Source organism: Gossypium hirsutum, chromosome A07 (assembly GCF_007990345.1).
Source record: "Gossypium hirsutum isolate 1008001.06 chromosome A07, Gossypium_hirsutum_v2.1, whole genome shotgun sequence".
In the NCBI taxonomy this organism is placed as follows: domain Eukaryota; kingdom Viridiplantae; phylum Streptophyta; class Magnoliopsida; order Malvales; family Malvaceae; genus Gossypium; species Gossypium hirsutum.
Genome location: NC_053430.1, coordinates 36,159,670 through 36,181,688, shown reverse-complemented (window position 1 = coordinate 36,181,688; position 22,019 = coordinate 36,159,670). Strand labels below are relative to the sequence as shown.

The 22,019-nt window shown below is 29.9% G+C and overlaps 1 protein-coding gene and 1 long non-coding RNA gene across 2 annotated transcripts; one reads left to right on the top strand and one right to left on the bottom strand.

Moving 5' to 3' along the window:
* The first annotated feature begins 17,120 nt into the window (after positions 1–17,120).
* LOC107934038 (uncharacterized) lies at positions 17,121–17,936 on the top strand. The gene is made up of 2 exons (XR_001693784.2): positions 17,121–17,407; positions 17,673–17,936. It is a non-coding gene; the product is annotated as an uncharacterized lncRNA (long non-coding RNA).
* Positions 17,937–21,264: 3,328 nt separating this feature from the next.
* On the bottom strand, positions 21,265–21,807 carry LOC107934034 (uncharacterized). Its single transcript, XM_016866369.1, has one exon. It carries the CDS (start codon positions 21,805–21,807, stop codon positions 21,265–21,267), a length of 543 nt encoding a protein of 180 aa, XP_016721858.1.
* Between the last annotated feature and the right edge of the window lie 212 nt (positions 21,808–22,019).

The window sequence follows — 22,019 nt, the reverse complement described above, 5'->3', positions numbered from 1 at the left end:
GTAAATGGCTATATAAGCCTTCTCATATTTTGTATTTAAAGAAGGAGAAAAAAAGTTTTTGGAGAGAAAGTTATTGTAAAGGATTTTTGGAGAGGTTTTTTGGAGAGTAATCAAGGAGAAGAGTTATTGTAAAGGCTAGTTTTTTGGAGAGGCTGGTTCTTTTTTTTGGAGATTAATCGAAGATCAAAGCAAAAGAGGTTCCTTTGTCTATTCTCGTTTTAAGTTCTTTGTTTGTTTATTGTTTTCCTTTCAATTTTATTTTGTTTTTTATACGAAAGTAAAAATAAAAGAAAGAAGCTTACCCATTTTAGAATTACCGAAGAAGGGTATTTTTTTGAGGTCCGGCTGCCGTGTACGGTGGCGCCAACGGCGACCGACGGCGGTCCGGCGATCGGATGGTGACCGGCCTTGTGGCCTGAAATCACCCACCCTCTCCCTCTCTCTTTTTTTTCCCTTTCAAGTGCAAAAATGATTTTTTTCAAGAAAATGGGCCTTTTATAGCCCTCCAAAACGACGTCATCTTGGGGTTGGCCATTAAACCCCAAAACAACGTCGTTTTGACTTGGACTGGATCGACCTGACCTGACCCTCCTAGGATCCGCGTGTTTTTTAACGGAAGGGCTAATTGCGCTTTTAGCCCTTCCGCTTTTTTTATTTACTTTGCAATTAAGTCATTTTTTATTTTTAATTTGGTCCCGAAGTTTGTCGCAATTTTCAATTTAGTCCCCGCTGATGTACTGCATTTTGATGGGAAGGAATAATTACTGTTTCGGTCCCCCTATCAGATCACATCTTATTTCAACATCGATATTAGTTTTTTCTTTTTATCTTTATTCATTTTTTTATTTCAATAAATAAGGCAACGCGCCGATTTAACATTAAGTCGTAGATTTCATCGCTATGTTGGGTGAATATCAATCGGCTTGTGTTAAAAACGGAACGTCCTTTTCAAAAGAAATCGAAATTATAAAAATTCTCGTGTTTTGATCAGATCATGATTAAATGTCACATTGAACTCGCATTTTTGAAAATTAAGACAACACATGTTTAACGAGATACCAATTTTGGGCGTCGCGAGGGTGCTAATACCTTCCTCGTGCGTAACCGACTCCCGAACCCTATTTTTTTCTCTGGCTTTAAACGTAGACCTAAACTCGGCCTTCTTTTTGTTTAAAAAATAAATTTTCTTTTGAAAAAGAGGATTTATTAGGTGTCCGATCACACCTAGGAAAAAGGATCGGTGGCGACTCCCTTTTTTAATAAAATCAAAAATCGGTTTTTAAATTTCTAATAAATCGCCTCAATTAGTGACCAAAAGAAGAAAATTTTACGTCGCTACAGCTATCACTCATGATAAATGAATTTTTTATTCTAATTGTAAGTATTATATGGATTTTTATAAAAATTCATAATTACATATATTAAATATATATTTTAAAAAATTTAAATTGTGAAACGAATTAAAAATTAAAATTTATTATGTCACAATTTATGCTAATTGAATTTTATTAAAATAAGAGTTATTTATAGGATTGAGTTTCTAAAAAAATAAAACAAAATTTTAAAAAATTAAAAAATTAAAACATTTATTATAATTATAAATAAATTTCATAAACAATAAATTAATGGATTCCATAAACACTTTTTCATCTATGTTTAATTTAGGAAATTGTATATATCATATACATATAATAATATAAGACATTTTTATCTAATAAAATATTAAATACAAAATATATAAAAGAAATTATAAAATGATTTAAATTTATTTATGATATCAATCATAAAATTAAATTTATACAAAATAATATATTTAAATTGATACATACAATTAAATTTGTGTTGTAAAAAAACTAATATATATAATATAACGATATAGAAAACTATATAATGATGACAAGTGCTGCATCATTCTTTTTTATTTACTTTTTATGTTTTTTTCCAAAGATAATTTGGATGTTTTTATTATTACTCATAAAGTGTGTTATTTATCAAAGTTGTTTTTTTTACTATTTTAACTAAAAATATTTATTTTTAAAATTTTTAATTATTATTAAATTAAACTATAATTAAATATAATTTTCAAGTTATTATATATAAGTTTTTGTAATAAAATCTTATTAGATGGCAATTACATTTTTTTTCTCTCTTCTTTTCTTTTCTATAAATTTTTTTTCTTAATCAATTTTATCCTATCACGTATTAATGTTACGTTGAGTTGGAATATTATTTTTACACATGATTTAGATTAGAAATAAATTAATTTAATTGGTAAATATTTAACCACTCTCATGACATGTTTTTAGAAAAGATAAGAACAAAATTTCACTTATTTTGAAGAGGTCTTATTTTTTGCAAGAGTTTTTATTTATCTTTCTAGTTTCAAGTTTAAACTTGTACTAATTATTATTTATTTTATGTCTAACTATTGTAATATATGCGTAATAAATACGTTTTTTAACATATTATTACACTAGTAGCCAAACAAGTTATAAATGTTTAAAATTATCTTTAATTCATTTAAAATTATATTTATATTAAATTTATCAAAATTTTTAGTGATAGAAATAATTAAAATTTAAAAAAAGTGAGAAATAATTAAAAAATGGAAATTATCAATAATAAGTAAAGTAACATTTAAGTATCTATACTCTCACTCACTCTCACACACTCTCTCTCTATATATATATCAAGGTAGATACACTAAATTTGCGACATGTATTGATCTCTTTATTTTTGCATTTCAATTTCTATTTTTTAAATAAAAATAATCCAAAGTAATTTAAGGTGTTGTGTTAAACCTCTATTTTTTAATAAAAAATATTTTTATTTTTAAATAAAATAATTCAAATATTTTTTATGATTAAACTCTACATATAATGTATAATTAAAAATAAAATTAATTTTTTTACATATTTAAACAGAATAAGTGTCTGATGATGATGTGTTAAGATGTTTTATTTTATTAATAATAAACTTTAGTATTGTGTTTTCTTCTTTTTAATCATATTTTTAAACGAATTACTATTTTATGGATTCACAATTTTCAAATTACTTAATTAATTAGAATTTTAAATTAAAAGAAATATTTCTTTAAAATTACGTAATTTAATCGTCACAGTATAAATGGTACATAATTAAAACACAAAACAATATAAGATTAGTAAAGATAAGTTGTAATTTTGTCACAACTTTTTTTTTCTTAATCATCACTTTTTAAAGTTACACAACCAATTTAATAATTTAAATAAAGATGCTATCATGTTTAGTAAAAATAATTTAGTATATGCAATTAATTTAATCAAATAGAGATACACTATCAAATGAATTAATTCATTTTAATTACTTTAAAATAATTATTATATTTACTACTTATTTATTTGTATTTATTTTATCTATTTAAATTATAACAACCCAATTCTTCCGCATTTTGCAATGATATAGAAATGAGAATCAGTTCTCAATCATATTAAACTTTTAATTTCTCAATTATATATTTTTTAACAAATAAATATAGAAACTAAAATCGATACATACAATCTAATCCGTGCATGGTACATGATTAAAAACTAGTTTATATTATATTAGACCTGCTCATAGGCTGGGTCACCCGCTTGAAAAATGGGAAGTTTTAGACAAAAATAAGAGGCCCAAAAAATGGACTTGGTAAAATATTAAGTCCGTTTTCTATAAGGGCTGGGCCATAGGTAAGATTTTTTATTCGAGCTCAGCCCGACTATATATTATGTTATAAAACTAGTTATAACATAATTTAAATATATTTATATTAAATCATTAACTCAATAATAATTAAATTAATTACCCAAAACTTAAAAAAAAAATTCTACAATTAAATAACCCAACCCAAAATATAAAATTTTAAAAATTATATCTAATACAATAAAACATTTATTGTTTTTGTTTTTTAATATAAATACTTTAAATATATTTTTAATGTGTTAGAAAACTTTTATTTTAGCGTTTTTAGTGCATTTAGTGTATTATTTATTTTTTAAGAAATCGAATATGGACAAGTCGGAATTTAGCTTTCTTAAATTAAGTCGGGTTTGGACAAAAAATAATCTCGTTTCAATCAAGCTAAACTTAAATTTAAAAAAATTAATTTAAATACTTTACATGGGTACGACTCAACCCATAACCACCTCTATTATATTGGTAATTGCGGGTAGAATGACTATTATTTGTTTTATACCATGATTAGTGTTTTGATATTGAGGATGAGAAAGAAACGTTGAAGGCTAATGAAGTAGAGATAAATAAGATTTCACGGTCAATTTTTGCATAAGAAGAAGCTTTTGATTCTATGGATGGATGAAAATCAAATTAATAATTTAAATTAATAAGCCTTATTTAAGTTAATACATATTTTTTTTTAATAATCATTTCAAAATATTATATTTAAATTTAAGTTCTAATTATTTCTTTTGATGATGTTAGATTTAATTCTATTTTGAATTCAGACAATTCATATTTGAGTTTTAAATTTGATCAATTACTTCAAATAAATTGAATCAAAATTTGGGTTTAAATTATAATTGAGACGTCTAGCTCATCTATAATCTACAATATACGTAAAAGTATGAGTTTAGAAAAAAAATTGAATCGATATTAAATAAATAAGTTTTTTTTAAATAAGACGGTTTTTATTCATTTAAACTATACAATTGAGAATAATAGATAAAATATTCTATAAAAAATTATAGATAAAATTATATCAATAGATTTTTTTAGAATAAAATTTCAAGCTATAGTCAAATGAAAATGACATCAAAAAGTGATGAAGTATCATTTTAATCAACAATAAGATAAAATTATAATATTCATTCATTATCATCACATATTTATTTAGTTTATAATACATAAGTATACTAAATTTGTTTTAAATTCACCCTTATTCATTTTCCCTTATCACTGTCTAATATGAAAATTTCACTTTATAATTGTATATTCTTATTAGTTTTAATTTTCTAATTAGTATTAAAATTATATTTTTATACAAATCTTTCATTTATTATTATTGTTTAAGTAATTTGCAACTTCAAAGTAATTAATCGTATCAAAAGTTTAATGTTGATTGAAGATGATTAGACTTGCTCTAAAAAATGGACAGGTTTTAATGATGATAAATTGAAGAAGATTAAGATGAAAGATGATGAAGAGAATGACGGACTGAAGTAGAAGATTAATTTAAAAAAATTCAAATATGCTTGTAATATTAGTGTTTATTTTTAAAAATTGAAATTATCTTAATTTATTCCATTATTTAATCTCAATATTTGTTTAACTTATGAAAATAAAGTATTAAAAAATTAGAAATTATATTATGATTCATAAAGTTTAATTTGATTCTATTTGATATAATTTGAATTTATCTTTTAATTAATAACATTATTATTTGATTTTAAATTAGAAAAAAAATAATATGCTAAAATATTTTTAAAAAAAATGAAACATTAATTTTAAAAATTAATAATTAATTAGATAATTTTGATACATTAAAATCATAATTAAATCTATGTATTACTAGTGTGCATATACAAATTAAATCAAACTCTAATCTAGTTTTCAAATTATTATTATTATTATTTATAAGATATTTACATAAAATTTCAAGATAGCCTTTTTACATTTATTCAGTAATATATATTTTAATTACACTTGGATTATAATAAGTAATATTTTATTTGCATTAATTTTGTTAAAATGAAAAAGTATAAATATGATGGGAAAAAGATTAAGGCGGCTGTAGGTTACAAAATTTTATTAGGTAAAAATATAGTTGCCTAATCCCGGTTGATTCTCGATGTGAGGCTTAAGCCACACAACTGGGCAGGGCCAATATGCGTACTGCGATTCAATTTGGGCAACTAATAGGTTTCGTCTCTTCTTTTGAAATGTGAAAGTTCGGTTTCAATAAGCCTCAAGAATTCAATTTTCCTTTGGGTCGGGGGCAGTCACAGATAATCTAAAATTCCAGCCCTAAACCCAAGCTTTTTCCCTATTTATAACTACAATACAAATAAATTATTGAAAATTATAATATATTTGGATAGGTTTAGAAAACTTGAATTAAGGAATTCATATATGACAAGATTCTAATTTGAAAGTCTCAACCTTTACAAATATAGCCAACTAAATATGTTGGTGGGCCACTATAAAATATCTACTTAAAATGTGAGCTTAACTTTTTCTTAATCCAGACCCTAACCTAATAAAAATACAAGAATCCAACTTGTTACATAACATAATTTAAAATTTCAAAACGAGTCAATAACCTCCTGATTCACTGACAAGAAGGCTTGAATTTGATTCAAAACAACTCTATTCCTTCTCTTTCAATTATATATATATAAAAAAATATGTATCAAATTTGAAGGTTAATGTAATGTATTAGATTTAACATAAGCAAAACAGTAATAAAATTCTATGAAGGATTCGCTTCTCCTTTTCGACACGTTAAGGTCCAGCGTTGTAAATTGCAGTTAGAATTGCAATTTCTTTCATTTAGAAATAAGTTTTTAACTTTTTACTCTGGGTTGGGTAAATGTGTTCCACCATTTGGGCCTTAAAGGTAATGGCTTTGGGTTAGTTAAGATTAAAACCTAAATTTTACTACTTTTTTTTAATAGTATTTACACTTTTTATTTTTGTCACAAGTGCCATCTAAACCATTTTCTTTAGTTGGTACATTTATTAGTTTAACAGTTAAGTTATATATATATATTTAAAAAGCTTAACTTAGAAATTGATATCTAAACTAAGTAATTTTCTAATTTTGGTACTTAAACATTTATTTTAGCCACAAGTGATATATAAACTATTTAAATTTTTCCAAGTCTGTATGGTTATTAGTTCAACTGTTAGTCAAACCACTAAGTCTATTTAAAAAAAGAAGAAGATAAACAATTGAAAATTGTCATATGATGATAAGGATGGGAGGCAGAACTTGACTGTAAATTTGTCCAAGTCGCGAATTTGGCCTAGGACAGAACTCAAAGTTTGACATAACCTGAAATGCAAACAAATCCAAGTCAGATTTATGAATTAAAAGGGTAGTAATTAAAGTAAATAATTAAGATAGAAAAAAAATGAATCCAAATCAAATATTAGAAACAATTAAACAAGAACAAAATAGAATAACAAAGAAATGAAACAAAATAGATGGAAAAGATGGAAAATGACATGTAGAAATCTTAATGAGAGCCACCTTTAAAGGCTTTAATTTTTCCTCCAAAAAAGAAAACTTGACAAGAAAAAACTTGAAGATAATTCCCATAATCTAAAAAGATTATTAAAACTCTTCTAAAAGAAAACTCAAAATAAATTTTTAAAGAGCAAAAACTCAAATAGAATTTTATTAACTCAAAAGAGAAAAGTTGCTGAATGAAAAATATGAATTATGTACAATGAAGCGGACTTTATATAGGTTAATTAAGTCCATTCAAATAAAACTCTCAAGTGTAACTAATGAAACAATGAGACCTAATAAATATAATATTGGGCTCATATATAATACAATTAAGCTTAAAAATAGGATCCAATATGGTTTAAACTCGAATTAAAAGCTTGTAATAATCCTGTCCAGAAATTATGCTCGCGCAGTCTTCACAAAAATGATCATAACTTTAGCTCCCGAACTCGAAATTGAGTGATTCAAAATGCATTTCGAAACTAAGAGATAAATCTTCGAACATTGGATCCCATCCAAAAAGTCATTGCAAGTTGACTAATTTTTCAAACTTGAAAATTGACATTTGGTGAATGAAATTTAATAAATTTCACCTTATTCGTACATGTATCGTATGGTAAAAAAAGATAAAAAAATTATTATTTTATGTTTATATATATTCTATCTTCAACTATTGCGTAATGAATTTGGCTTCTCCTACAAGCATGAGTATTTTGGGCTTCATGATTTTGATCAAATTTATATATGAATTTTGGTCTAATGTGCAACTTAATACATTAACTTTGATTTGGTGTATTTATATACATAAAACTTTAATTATGGTTCATATGTATACATGAAAGGTTAATTCTGATTCAATCGTATGCATTAAAAGAAATGTATTCATACATTTATTTTCATATTGAATTAATATAATAGTTTGTGTATGCAATATATCAATGTAAAATGATACTAGTTCGATAATGTTGTTAGTAATTTGTGAAAAATTAATCAACTTAAAATTTCATGTATAAAATTACATAAAATAAAAGTTTTTGTATGGCATTGCACATTGCATCAAAATTCATGTATAGTTTGATATTTATCCCTTAAACAAATTATTAAAAATTCATAAAAATAAAAATATTTAAAAAAAATAGAGAAAACTTGTTCAATTGATTTTTTAGGTCGGTTCAACCCTTATCTCCAAACTAGTACCTTGATTGATTCTTGGTCCAATTGGTCCAGTTTGGTTTTGAAAGCAATGGTATTGATTGATGAAAGAAAATTTTCGATCTCGTTTAAAACAGATCAAGTAAGAATGCAATAAAGTTTTTTTAAAAATTAATCGTCAATGTTTGTACCTTAAGAGGGCGAATTTTAAGTATTGCAAGTATTTCCAGCTTTGCTAGACATAATGAAGAAAGAAGAAAGGAAATAATAGGAAAAAAAATAAAGAGAGAAATAATGTTAAAGGAAATAAATAAAATAAAAGAATTAAAAAAGTATTTTTTAAGTTTATATAACGTGGCAATATATTATTGGTTGGAACTTCTTTTAACGGATAAAACATTTTAGTGTTAAATGAGAATAAAAAAATGTTTAGATACCAACTTGAAAAATAAAAAAAAAAGGATATAGTTTAGGTACTAATTTATGGGTAAAGTGTTTTTTTTTTTAAATTAGACTTAATGATTTGGCTAATAGTTAGACTAATAGAGGTACCAACTTATGAAAAATAGCAATTCAGGTAATGGTTGTTGAAACCGGACTGGATTGGCTGGTCGGATTAGGAGTCGATTGGTATATCAATTTAAAGTAAGGAAAAAACCGAATGATCTGCGAACTAGAATAAATCATGGTCAAAATGTGAACCATGAACCAAATAAATTGGTAAAACCGATTTTTTTGAAAATATTCAAGGCCAAAACCAAAAAGGAAAAACTATACTTCTTTTTTATTCCAAAGCTCTTGAAACTGTTGTCTCTATTAAAATCTACACATATGTAATACCCCTTACTCGTCTCAACAACTGAAGTGGATATGAGAGGCTATTGAAACATAGAAAGTAAAAAAAAAATCCAAACAATCTTTAAAAATTCAACTTTAAAACATTTTTATGAAATCTTTGGAACAAATAAAAATCAATTTACAAAATTTAAAATCATTTTAATACATTTAGGAACCAAATGCGAGAAATTGGAGGGCCTAGGGCCAAGCATGGGACTTGGAAGTAACTCAAAACAAATTTCATGTAGAACAGATAATAAGGAATGAACGAAAATGATGATTAGAGAAAATGACCGCATGTATCACTATTTATAGTGAATGCGTTTTATCGCTAAGTATAAAAGACGATTTAGAGATTAAATTATTTTTTTAAAGTATTATTTAATTGATTGCGATTAAATAATTGAAGATTGAAGTGAGAATTTAAATAACTAGTTATCGTAGATTATTGAATGACGCAATTAAATATATTTTCTCATAAATTCTAATACAATAAAGTTGTCATGACTTTAACAAAATTATAATTAGGTTGAGAAAATAATTTAATTGAATTAATTAATTAATTAATTAATATTTTAGAAAATATAAAAAATAGTTATTTGGTTGGTTAAATCATACATGTTGGTTAAAATTCTTGATAACACATATAATTGTGCCTAGTACATGAGATGGGCCCAACAGGCCCATAACAACCAAATTAAGATGGACCGTTGGAAGATATGTCTTCAAGTTTGTCCTAATTGAACATCCTTGATCCAAGGGATTTGATATATTGATTGTAACACCCTATACCCGACCGACCTTAACGCCTGGTCTAGATACCTAATGTCACAATCAAACTGTGTTACTTTACACCTTTCTAGCTTGATTTATTTACAGACTTGGACAACGATAAATTTTAAACTCATATTTACCATAAAACGTTATTCTAATCTCTTGGATAACAACATGTTCGAAAATTTAAACTTCAAATAAATTCTCTATTACATAAGTACTGAAGTTCTTACAATCATTTTGCCATACTAGGCCGTATATTTCACTTACTAAAAGTTTATACTTAATTCGGAACAAGCACACTTATCCAACCCTTAAGGCGTAGCCTCTAAGGGTGCCCCTCTATAGGCATGATACAGTTGCATCACCACTCGCGTAGACTTGGCGGTGTCTAGCTTGGTCCTTCCATATGATCATTGAGTCATTCCTTGACCCTACACTCAAGGTAAAATACACGTAAGTTAAAAAAAACTTAGTGAGAATCCACATAATAATATTATTAAGTGAATTTTTAAGTCTAGGGTACTAAAGAGAACTAGTGCGCATAATTAAACTCCTTGATTTCATAGGGGATTTCGCAGTCTGACAGGCGCAGACAATAACCATACATTTGTAACAACCCGTTTTTTCAATTGTGTCAGAAACAGGTGGTTTCGAGGCCACAAATCAGACATGTGAGTCCGTAAGTATTATTGTTTAATATTTATGAGTCAAATATAGTAATATAATAAATTTTAATTTGATAATTTTTGTTACTTGAATGAATAGTTAAATTCAAGTGGTTTTGGAAAATGAGGTTTTGGGACTTCCTTTCCGTAAACTAAGCTCGTAAATATTTATTAAATATTTAAGGAGTAATTATTTTGGTAAATTGAAGTTTGGTTTAGAAATTTTTATGTTTGGTTAGTTAATTAAGTAAAAGGACTAAATCGTAAAAGCTGCAAAGTTAATCGTTATTAATTTATTTGTGCTAAATGGTTATGAAAGAATATTTGAATGGACTTATATGGTAATTTAACCATATTTAAAGTGTTGGATAGTAGATATATATGTTTTAGCTAAAAATATATATGAATTAATAGGATTTTGGTAAATAATAAAAAGATGAAATAAGATTAATAATAAAACAAACTTCATCTTCTTTATTTTGGCTTTGAAAATCGATTCCTCCACTTCTATTGCATGGTGAGTATTTCTTGTCCGTTTTTAATAATTTTTATGTCTTTGAGTTCTTTGTAGCTTAATCTAGCTAACTTAGGGACTAATTTGTGAAATTTTCAAATTTTTAGCTATGCCATGGATTAATTTGTGATGTTTTTGAATTTTAATGATAGATTTATAAGCTTGATTGTTAAATATGATAATTTTGTAAAGTGATTTTGGTTAATTTTAAAGTTTAAGGACTAAGTTGTTAAAATAGTAAAGTTACATGAAATGTTTGTAAAAATATGATAAACATGGGCTTTAAGGGGATTATAGAAAATTTGGCTAGCCTTGTTTAGATTAAATTGTGATTGAATTGAAAGTTTCAGATTTAAGGACTAAATAGAATAAAAGGTAAAAGTTTAAGGTAAAAGTGTAAAATATTCATAAAACGTCAAATATGTGAATTTTAGTATTTAAAAGTATTGAATTGGATAATTAAATTAAATTATTATATTTAGATCAAGAAACGAGTCAACAGGACATTAATTGCGGGAAAGGAAAGTTAGCTGAGTAATCATTGATGTTGCGTTCGTAACCATTTTTGGCTAGGTAAGTTCATATGTTGGTTAAACTAGTTAATTTATCTTTTTTATGATTTATTAAATATTATATATATTTAATGAATGTAATTAATTGATTTATATATATGACAACTAATGAATTGGAATAAATTACAGAGTTAGCTAAATTGATAATTATGTCTAAAAAAGGATTCTCCACAGCTCGCGTGAGCAGCATCGTGTAGCCTAACATCTTGACCCACAGCTCGCGTGAGCAGACCCATTTCACAGCTCATGTGAGCATTTACAGTTACAGTCACACTTTGTGTGAGCATTGTTCCCTTGTATCCAATGCTATTTCATTATGGTTCATCGGGTGGAAAATGAGTAAACATAAATGGTAATATGAAATGGACATACGAATAATTTATATAGATATAGATATGTGAAAAGGAATAATTGAAATGAATACTAGAAATGAAGATGTGAAATGTTAAACAAATATGTGACGGTTGGTTTATGTACCAAATGTGTTTTTTATGTATATGTTTGATAATATTTTAAAGTTACATGTTTCATGTATGAACTCACTAACCTTGTGAGACTTGTGATGTCTATAGGTAATTAATGAACTTATGACCATGATATTGAAATATCTTGTAAAATGTTTAAATTACATCCTTTACGGTAAGTTAAAGTTTATTACAAACTTATTAAGCTTACCTCATTTTGGTTTTTCTTCATTGTAAATTGTCGGATTTGAGCTGTCGATTGGATTGCTTTTGGATATCACACTATTCATCAACACTTTTGGTAGTTATGTGTTTAATTTGACCAGGTTATAAGTGGCATGTAGATAAGATTTTTGGTATTACTATATGTGTTAAGTATGACTCCTATTTTAGTCAAATTTGAGAAATAATCTTCTAGTTAAACTCTGTTTATTTGTTTCAATCAAACACTGATTAGTTTAGATTATTTTATTGTTATTTGACCTATGAATTTAGCCTATAAATAGGCTCTTTTACAACCTTAGAAAATACACCCATTAGATATTAGAACTCATAACACATTTAGAGAATTTTGTGTTTATGTTTTGAGGGTTCTTTGTTTTCAGGTTTTCGAGGTTTAGTTTTTCATCTCCATCTTTTGTACTATTCGTTCTTTTACCATTATAGTAAAATTATCTTTGTCCGTGATTTTTTATCCTCTTTGGAGGGATTTTTCCACGTTAAATTTTTATGTTCAATTTCTCAATTTGTTCCGCTATTTTTTTTACTTGTTGCTTAATCGGGTCGATCCTAACAATATGTTATAAGTATTTGATTATGTTTTGAGCCTTTTGGTATAATGGTTGATTATGACATATGTTATTTGGGACTGATTTGATGATTGAATAAGGTTGACATGTTGAGTTTGTTTTGCTTTGGATAGTTGTTGTTCCATAATTGATTATGAAATCTTGTGGTTGTATTTTCTTGGCACATTTGGTATATCTTGACCATGTGTATATATGATAATTTTGAACTAATTTTGGTAGGTTTGATTATAGATGGAATTGATGAAATGGTATAGTTGATAGGCTTGAGTCATGAATTTGTTGTGGACGAATGAGAATTTATTTGAAGTTGGATATGCCATTGAAGACATATTGGTTAGACACTTAGGTTGATTATATTTGGTGTATTATGGTATGTTTTGATGCAATTTGAATAGGTAAAAATGGTTAGAAATGGTTTGGCTTGGAACCTAAGCAATGGAAGATGTAATGGCTTGATTTTGAAATTGTTTCAGATGCACACGGCTTGGGACACAGGCAATAACACGATCGTGTGCCACACAAGACCAACCCACATGGTCGTGTGTCTTATTGATTTTAAGTGCAAAATTTTTCACACAGTTTACGAATGTTACATAGCTTAGCGATACGGCCGTGTGACCTTGAATTACACGGTTTACGCTCTGTCACATGGCAGTGTAACCTCTGTTTTAAGTTTTTATCATATTTTTTTATTTTGTTACAGATTAGTCCATACTTGTTTCCATACTGATTTTAAGGTTTCGTACACTTGATTTAAGGCTCGTATTCGTATATATGTGAATAAAGATTGGTTTTGAATATTTGATATTTAAATTAATATTTGAACGGTTTTATGTTGTCATCGGTTTTGTAAACTATAGTAATATTCTGTAACCCTAATCCGGTGACGGAGACGGATTAGGGGTGTTACAACTTTCCTCTTGATGAAGTCATTGGCAGGCATATTGGGCTAATTTGGATGCAATTGTACTCTTGCTGACACCCCTTTCTGAGGCTTGAATTTGTCTAGCTTTATCTCAGACTTTCATTTTACCTTTCTGGTTAAATCTTCATTGATGAGCTCGAATAGTTCCACAATATCGACATAGCCTAAAGATTTTGTTCCAGTAGATTGCCAACTTCAAATATGGCAAGTAGGACTTTGTCGTAGTGGTGTGGTGATGGAAGTGGGCACTTCCATTAGCACATAGTAGCAACTTCAAATACTTGCCTTAGCACTACTTACAATAGTTTTCAATTGTCTAACCTACCTCTCTAGGTTTTGAATGCTCAACCTTGTCTTATGATGAAATTATTGTGTGTTAGTAGCGATTGATTTAACAAATTCCTCAAAAGACATACATTGGTTAGAAGAAAATGGTTGCATTGAAACTAGTGTATTAAACGTAATAAGTATAAGTCCCACAAGCCTTCACTTTTTGAGAATTTCCTACAACCAATTGTCCAACAAGAGAGGTTACTTCCAAAATTTGATTCTCAAAAGATAAAAAATCCACCTCATTCACTTTGCTTGAAAATTCCTTTTTGAATCTGAAGTATTGTGAATATGCAGCCATGATCGAAGGTTAAAGAAGCTAAAAAGAAATAAAATTATGACACTAGTCCTGGGCAAAGTTGCCAAAATTGGTACCATTACCGAGACCGCCAAAAATAAATTCCTACTAAAAAATAAACTTGTAGATAGCAATGAGTTGGATTAAATCCATATAGATTGGTAATAATTTTATTTCTTTAATAAACAAGTAAAATAAAAATAAAAATAAGGGGTTTAAAATTTAAAACTAAAATTCAAATTAAAACAATGTAAAAAGAGATTGAAAAATAAAATAATAACTTCAATGTGACAAATTCTAATCAAAGGTAAAATCTTCATTTGATTCATGAGTTTGATTATTGATGCAAATATAATTTTTAGTGTTCTTTAATAAATTGGTTATAATCACTCTCTTTTCACCTTCTCGAGAATCCAAACAAACATATTAATTATTTCCCTTATTGATAAATAACCTTATATTAAACGCTTATGATTTAATCTATCAATAGTATTAAGAATGAAAGAGACCCAATTCCAACCAACAAATAGACAAACAATGTTTAAATTAGATTGCATGCCCACACAACATAGAATGTGTCGAAACCATTTTTAAGTTTTGAAAAACGTGGATCGACTTTAAAAATGTAAATGGAGTCGCCACCAATCTTTTCCAGGGTGAGATTGGGCCACCTTAAAATCAATCATTTTAATAAAACATTTGGGCCTATTAAAACAATAATTCTTTTTGGTCTGCTAAGTTTGAGAAAATGGGCTCGGGAGTCGGTTACGTACGAGGAATGATTAGCACCCTCGTAACGCCCAAAAATTGGTACCTATTTGATTAATTAATGTCTTGGTGTCAAAATTTGAAAAGACTTTAGAGTACGATCCTTTTATTAAAAAACGGAATAAATTGAATAAAATGTAAAGACCTACTCATCTCGAAGGGTGAAAATGCCATATCCAGTAAGTTAAGGTTTAACATTTCAGACTTTCGGGACTAAGTTGGTTTTTTATTTTTAAAATTCATGTATGAAGGTTCAAGAGAAGGATATTCGGTCCTCCGGGACTCATAGAACTCAGTAAGTTAGAGCTCAATCTCTCAGAACTCCCAAATACCGAAGGCTGCCTTGATTTTGGAAATCACTATCCTTAATATAACGCGATGCCACACCCAGTAAGTTAGGGTGCAACGTCCTGAATTTCAAGAATAGGTTTTCATTTGAACCTCATACAATTAGGCTTAAGAAGGGTACTCAATTATTTAGGTTCAACAAGGAAAATTGGAATCCAGTAAGTTAGGGCACAATCCTCCCGAGGATCCTAAATATCAAATATTGCCTTTATTTTGAAAACAATCGAGGATAATCTTTGAATAAAAATGAATTTGGGGCGGTTGAAACTTAACAAAAAAAATGATAACATGCAAAATAGCCAAAACAATAGACTTAACAGTGTATATATTAATACCCAGAATATAGTAAATATAAGGAAAATCAACAATAATTATAACAATAGTAATAAATGTAATAACATAACAAACATAGCAATAAAGATATTAACGATGCGAAAATGCATAATAGAAGTGAAAATAATATGTCAAATGATGATGTATATATATAGCGATAATAGTAAAGTTAAAATAATAATGCTAAATTAGTGAAAGTGAAAAATAATAAATAATAATTTAGCATAAAAATATTCAATAAAAAACTATGGTATATAAAAAATAATAAAATAATATAGTAGGTCTATTAATAATTATATTAGAAAAACTTTAGCGAAAAATATATACATATAAAAATTACAAATAGGAATAGTAAAATAATGGTAATAAATGGGAAAAAAATAAATAATAAATATGAAAAACTATATTAAAATAATTAATTTTTAGTAAAATATATACATATACTGGAAAAAAATAAGTATAATAAAATAAAAACTTTAGTAAATGTGTATATATAGTAGAACGATAGTAGTGAATGGTAAAATAAAAAAATATGGAAAAACTATATTAAAAATAATTAATAAAAAATGTATAGGAGAAAAATAATAATAACAATGTGATACTGTAAAATAAATAGTACAGAAGAAATACTTATTAGTAAACATAAGTAATATAGCCAATGGATATAAAAGATCAAAATAATTAACTTTTAAAAAAAGATTAATAGTAATAATATAATAGTTTAAAATAAAGTGTAAAAAAGATTATTAGGGGAACCAAAACAATATACAAGTAATATAATAGATATAATGGATAATAGTATAATAAAAATAATAAAATAAATGGTAGGATAAAAAACTAAAAAAATAGTAAGATATAATGAAATAAAATAGAAGAATAATATTACAAACAAAAAAAAATTAATTTTGTGCTAAAAGTGTTTAAATAATCAAAATGGGGCTTAATTGAAATTAAAATGGGAGTTTTTGGGCCAAGATCGGAATAAAAAAAGGTTAGGGGGACTGAAAAGGCAAATATCCCAAGCCTCCTAAACACAGCGTTTCAGCTTGTACCAAATTGAATCGGCGCGCAAATATTCGGGCCAATTTTAAAAAAAGGAAAGAAGCACAAAAAGGCCCAATCAAGTGACCACACAACAGGGGAGGATCAAATGCGCAATAAAACTAAAAAAATGAAATGGAGCTATTCCCCTTGCAATTAAAGGCAGAACAAATCTTGGCTGTCTGCCATTTTAAAACTAAAATTAAAGAACCCCCCTTTCTATTAGCTGAAATTGAAAGGAAAACAAAGAGACTTTCACCCTTTTTCTTCTGCTAGGGCCATGAACCACGCCCATCATCGCAACCTTCAACCACTGCTGCTCCACCATTGGGTTTGGAGGCCAGCAGCACGCACGGGAGTCCAGGTAAGGCCCTCCTAAAAGCTTTTTATTTTTTTTAACTCTGTTTTCCAAAAATACAAGATAGATCCACAAAAAGCTCTAAAGATAAAAAAGCTAAAAGAAAATATTGTAACCACTTTATTCTATTCGAATGTATGAAAGCTTTTACTCAAGACTTGCTGTTTTCGTATATTTCTCTCTGATTTTTTGTAGTAAAAAAACCCCCCTTTTACACATTATTCTATTTGGCTTTATAGCCCATTTTACAACCTCTTTTGCTTGTTTACAGGTGCGTGGTGGGTGTGGACTCTGACGTGGAAGTGAAATGGCACACAACTCGGAGATGACGCGCGACGTGGGGAGAGATGCTCTGTTGGTTGCGGCGCAAGGGCAGTCTACTTAGGGTTGGCTGAAAATTGTTTGAGCTTTTGGGCTATGGGATTGAGCTTGGCTTTTTGGGTTAGTTTGGTTTCAATTTTGTATTGGGTTTGGGTTTTGGTTTATGGTTGGGCCCATGTAATGTTTGAATTGGTAAACAAAGTGGACTTGTTTATTCTGATTTTTGTTTATGGGCCCCGGGCTGAATTGGGCCATAACAGCTGCCCCTCTTTGCTCATTGTCGTGCAACGAAAAAAGAGCAAAGACTCCAAATAGGTCAATTCTGCCCGGTCTTGCTGAGTCTTGACTTCCTTGTTGCTTATCTTCTTCAAGTGGACTTGTGCCAACTTTTGGAAGGTCTGTAACTTCAACTCACTTTCTTGCTACCTCAGAGGGATAAGGTTGGTGGCTGAGAGCTGCTCCATAGTCGATATATGGAGATAAGATTTGTAATTTTCAGTCTGCTTCCTGCAATTTCAGGAAGATAAGACTAGTAGCTGAGATCTGCTCCATAGCTGGTACATGGAGATAAGATCTGTAATTTTAGTCTGCTTCCTGCAACTTCATGAAGATAAGACTTGCTATTTTCAGTTTGCTCCACTGTAACTTCAGGGAGATAAGACTTGCTGCCTTCAGTCTGCTTCACTGCAACTTCAGGGAGATAAGACTTGCTATCTTTAGTCTGCTCCACTGCAACTTCAGGGAGATAAGACTGGTCTACTCCATAGCTGATACATGGAGATAAGATTTGTAAATTTTCAGTCTACTTCCTGCAACTTCAGGAAGATAAGACTAGTGGCTAAAATCTGCTCCATAGCTGATACATGGAGATAAAACTCGCCATTTCTGATTTGCTCCACAGCCGATACGTGGAGATAAGATCTGGTATTTAGCCTGCTCCACTCCTGCTCAGTGAAGATAAGGCTGATGATTGGAATCTGCTCCATCGCCGGTACGTAGAGATAAGATTCTCTAAAAGTCGATCTGCTTCACTCCTGCTCAGTGAAGATAAGATTTGGTATTTAGCCTGCTCCACTCCTGCTCAGTGAAGATAAGACTGATGATTGGAATCTGCTCCATTGCCGGTACATAGGGATAAGATTCTCTAAAAGTCGATCTGCTTCACTCCTGCTCAGTGAAGATAAGATTTGGTATTTAGCCTGCTCCACTCCTGCTCAGTGAAGATAAGACTGATGATTGGAATCTGCTCCATCGCCGGTACATGGAGATAAGATTCTCTAAAATTTGATCTGCTTTACTCCTGCTCAGTGAAGATAATATCTGGTATTTAGCCTGCTCCACTCCTGCTCAGTGAAGATAAGACTGATGATTGGAATCTGCTCCATTGTCCATTGGGGAATCCATCTGTAGAAGAGTGATATGCTTATGCTAGATGATTAGGATGCCATGATTAATATGAATCAAATGCTCTTAACTACATGTATTATGGATGTTAAATGCACAAAATGCAAAATGTCATGAGAATAATCCATTTTTAATTTTTGGGTTGTCATCGCTCGTTGTTTACTAAGGTAACATCCCTGACATATGCCTTCTTGTTCAGCTCGGTAGAAGAGAAATTGAAAACACAATTAATCCCTTATTTTTCACACGTTTCTAGCCCTTTTAAGCTCGGTGAGTTCTAAATAATTGTCCTGTTTCAGGTTCTCGTATTGTTTAGAAACCTTTCAGAGTAATATGCAAAACCTTCTTTTGAGAGCATTATTAGTTCATTAATCATTATTTCAATAAAAAATTCTCGAAAAAGATTATAATGATAGGTAGAACTGAAATTTATTCGAGTCAAAATTTGTGAAAGATGTATCAACAAAGAAAGTAGACATTGTTTGAGATACAAAAACGGATAAAAAGAAATAGAATAGGTGCCCTAGATTTTGCAGTTTGAGCTTCCCTGTATGAACTCTTCGAGGACCCTTTTAAACTTTGCACGCTCTTAAGGGATCTATAGCATTTTGTTGATGCCTCAAGATGTAGCTTATCTCTTCTTTGTCGATTCAAGTGGAGTGAGACTACCGCTTGCCCCAGTTTGGATTGAAATTTGAATTGCCCTTTGCGGGTTTTCAATTAAAAAACCCCTTTAGTCTCAAGACGCCCTTTTACAGGTTTTCACCTTGGCCTCTCCCCTTTTTTTTTTGGCGCCATTTACAGGTTTTCACCTTAACTGCTTCAAGCAAAATATCTTTTGCAGAATCCGAATTTATCGGGTTAGGCAAGCTCTTGCCATCCATCTCTGCTAGTATCAATGCCCCTCCAGAGAAAGCCTTTTTTACCACATAGGGTCATTCCCAATTTGGCATCCATTTCCCCCTGAAATCTTTTTGCATAGGGAGAATCTTTTTCAATACTAAGTCGCCCTCATAAAACACCTTGGGGTGAACTTTTTTGTTGTAGGCTCGCATCATTCTCTTCTGGTACATTTGACCTTGACGAATAGCCTTCAGCCTCTTCTCTTCAATCAAGTTTAGTTGATCGTAACAAGATTGCATCCATTCTACTTCGTCTAACTTCAACTCTGATAAAACTCAGAGAGAAGGGATTTCGACCTCAGTAGGTAAAATTGCCTCCATTCCATAAACCAATGAGAAAGGTGTTACCCCGGTAGAAGTTCTGACAGATGTCCGATAAGCATAAATGGCAAATGGGAGCTTTTCATGCCAATCTTTGTAAGTCTCCGCCATCTTCCCCACAACCTTTTTGATATTCTTATTAGCTGCCTCAACCGTCCCTTTCATTTTCGGGTGGTATGGTGATGAGTTGTGATGTTTAATGTTGAACTGACTGCAGACTTCTGCTATTGCGCTATTGTTCAGATTCAACGTGTTGTCAGATACGATTCTTTCTGGCATACCATAACGACATACAATCTCCTTCTTCAAGAACTTGCTGACCGCCGACTTTGTGACATTAGCGTACGAAGTAGCCTCTACCCATTTGGTAAAGTAGTCAATGACCACAAAAATGAATCGATGTCCGTTGGAAGCCTTTGGCGAAATTGGCTTAATGACGTCCATGCCCCACATTGAGAATGACCATGGGAAAGTCATAACATGGAAGGGTGAAGGAGGCACATGGATCTTATCTCCATAAATTTGACACTTATGGCACTTCTTAGCGTAATTGATGCAATCTCCTTCCATTGTAGACCAGTAATATCCGGATCTCATGATTTGTCGAGCCATTGTGAAACCATTGGCATGTGTCCCACAGACACCATCATGGACCTCCTCTAGAATTTTCTTTGCCTCAACAGTGTCAACATATCTTAACAACACCTGGTCCTTTCTCTTCTTATATAGGACCTCACCGTCTAGGACATAGTCACTGGCTAACCTTCTCAATGTTCTTTTATCATTTTCGGTTGCTTGATCTGGGTACGCACGGCTCTTCACATATTGTAAGATATCATGATACCAGGGATGATCATCTCTCTCTTCCTCTTCATTGACATTACAGTAGTGAGCTGGAGCCTCACCAATACTCATCTAAATTGGCTTCATATTCTCCTGTTCATTTACTTTGATCATGGAAGCTAGTGTAGCCAAGGCGTCAGCCATCTGATTCTCATCTCGCGGGAGGTAATGAAAGGTAATATCATCAAACTCTTCAATTAATTCTAGGATTAACTTTCGGTAACTGATCAATTTAGGATCTCTCGTTTCCCACTCGCCTTTAAGCTGATAAATTACCAATGCAGAATCTCCATATACTTCTAATACTTTGATTTCGCGGTCTATAGCTGCCCGAATTCCCATGATACATGCCTTGTATTCTGCCATGTTATTTGTGCAGTCAAAATCCAGCTTGCAAGTGAACGGATAATGATCTCCATTTGGGGATATCAGTATTGCCCCAACTCTATTTCCAACGGCATTTGATACTCCGTCAAAATTTAATTTCCAAGAATGACCTTCAGGCATGTCTTCTTCAGTGATTGCTACATACATTAGATCTTCATTGAAATTCACAGGTTCATAGTCCTCCAAAGCTCTACTGGCTAGGAAATCTGCTATTGCACTCCCTTTCATAGCTTTTTGGTTTACATAGACTATGTCAAATTCGGATAGCAGAATCTACCATCGGGCCATCCTTCCATTTAAAGCGGTTGACTCCATGTATTTGAGAGGGTCTAACTTTGAGATTAGCCAAGTTGTATGGTACAACATGTATTGCCTCAACCTTTGTATTGTCCAAACCAAAGTACATCATAGCTTCTCAATTGGTGGGTACCTCATTTCAC

What these genes read in the sequence shown, in the direction of transcription:
- LOC107934034 (XM_016866369.1), bottom strand. Translation starts at nt 21,807, where the DNA reads ATGAAAGGGAGTGCAATAGCAGATTTCCTAGCCAGTAGAGCTTTGGAG.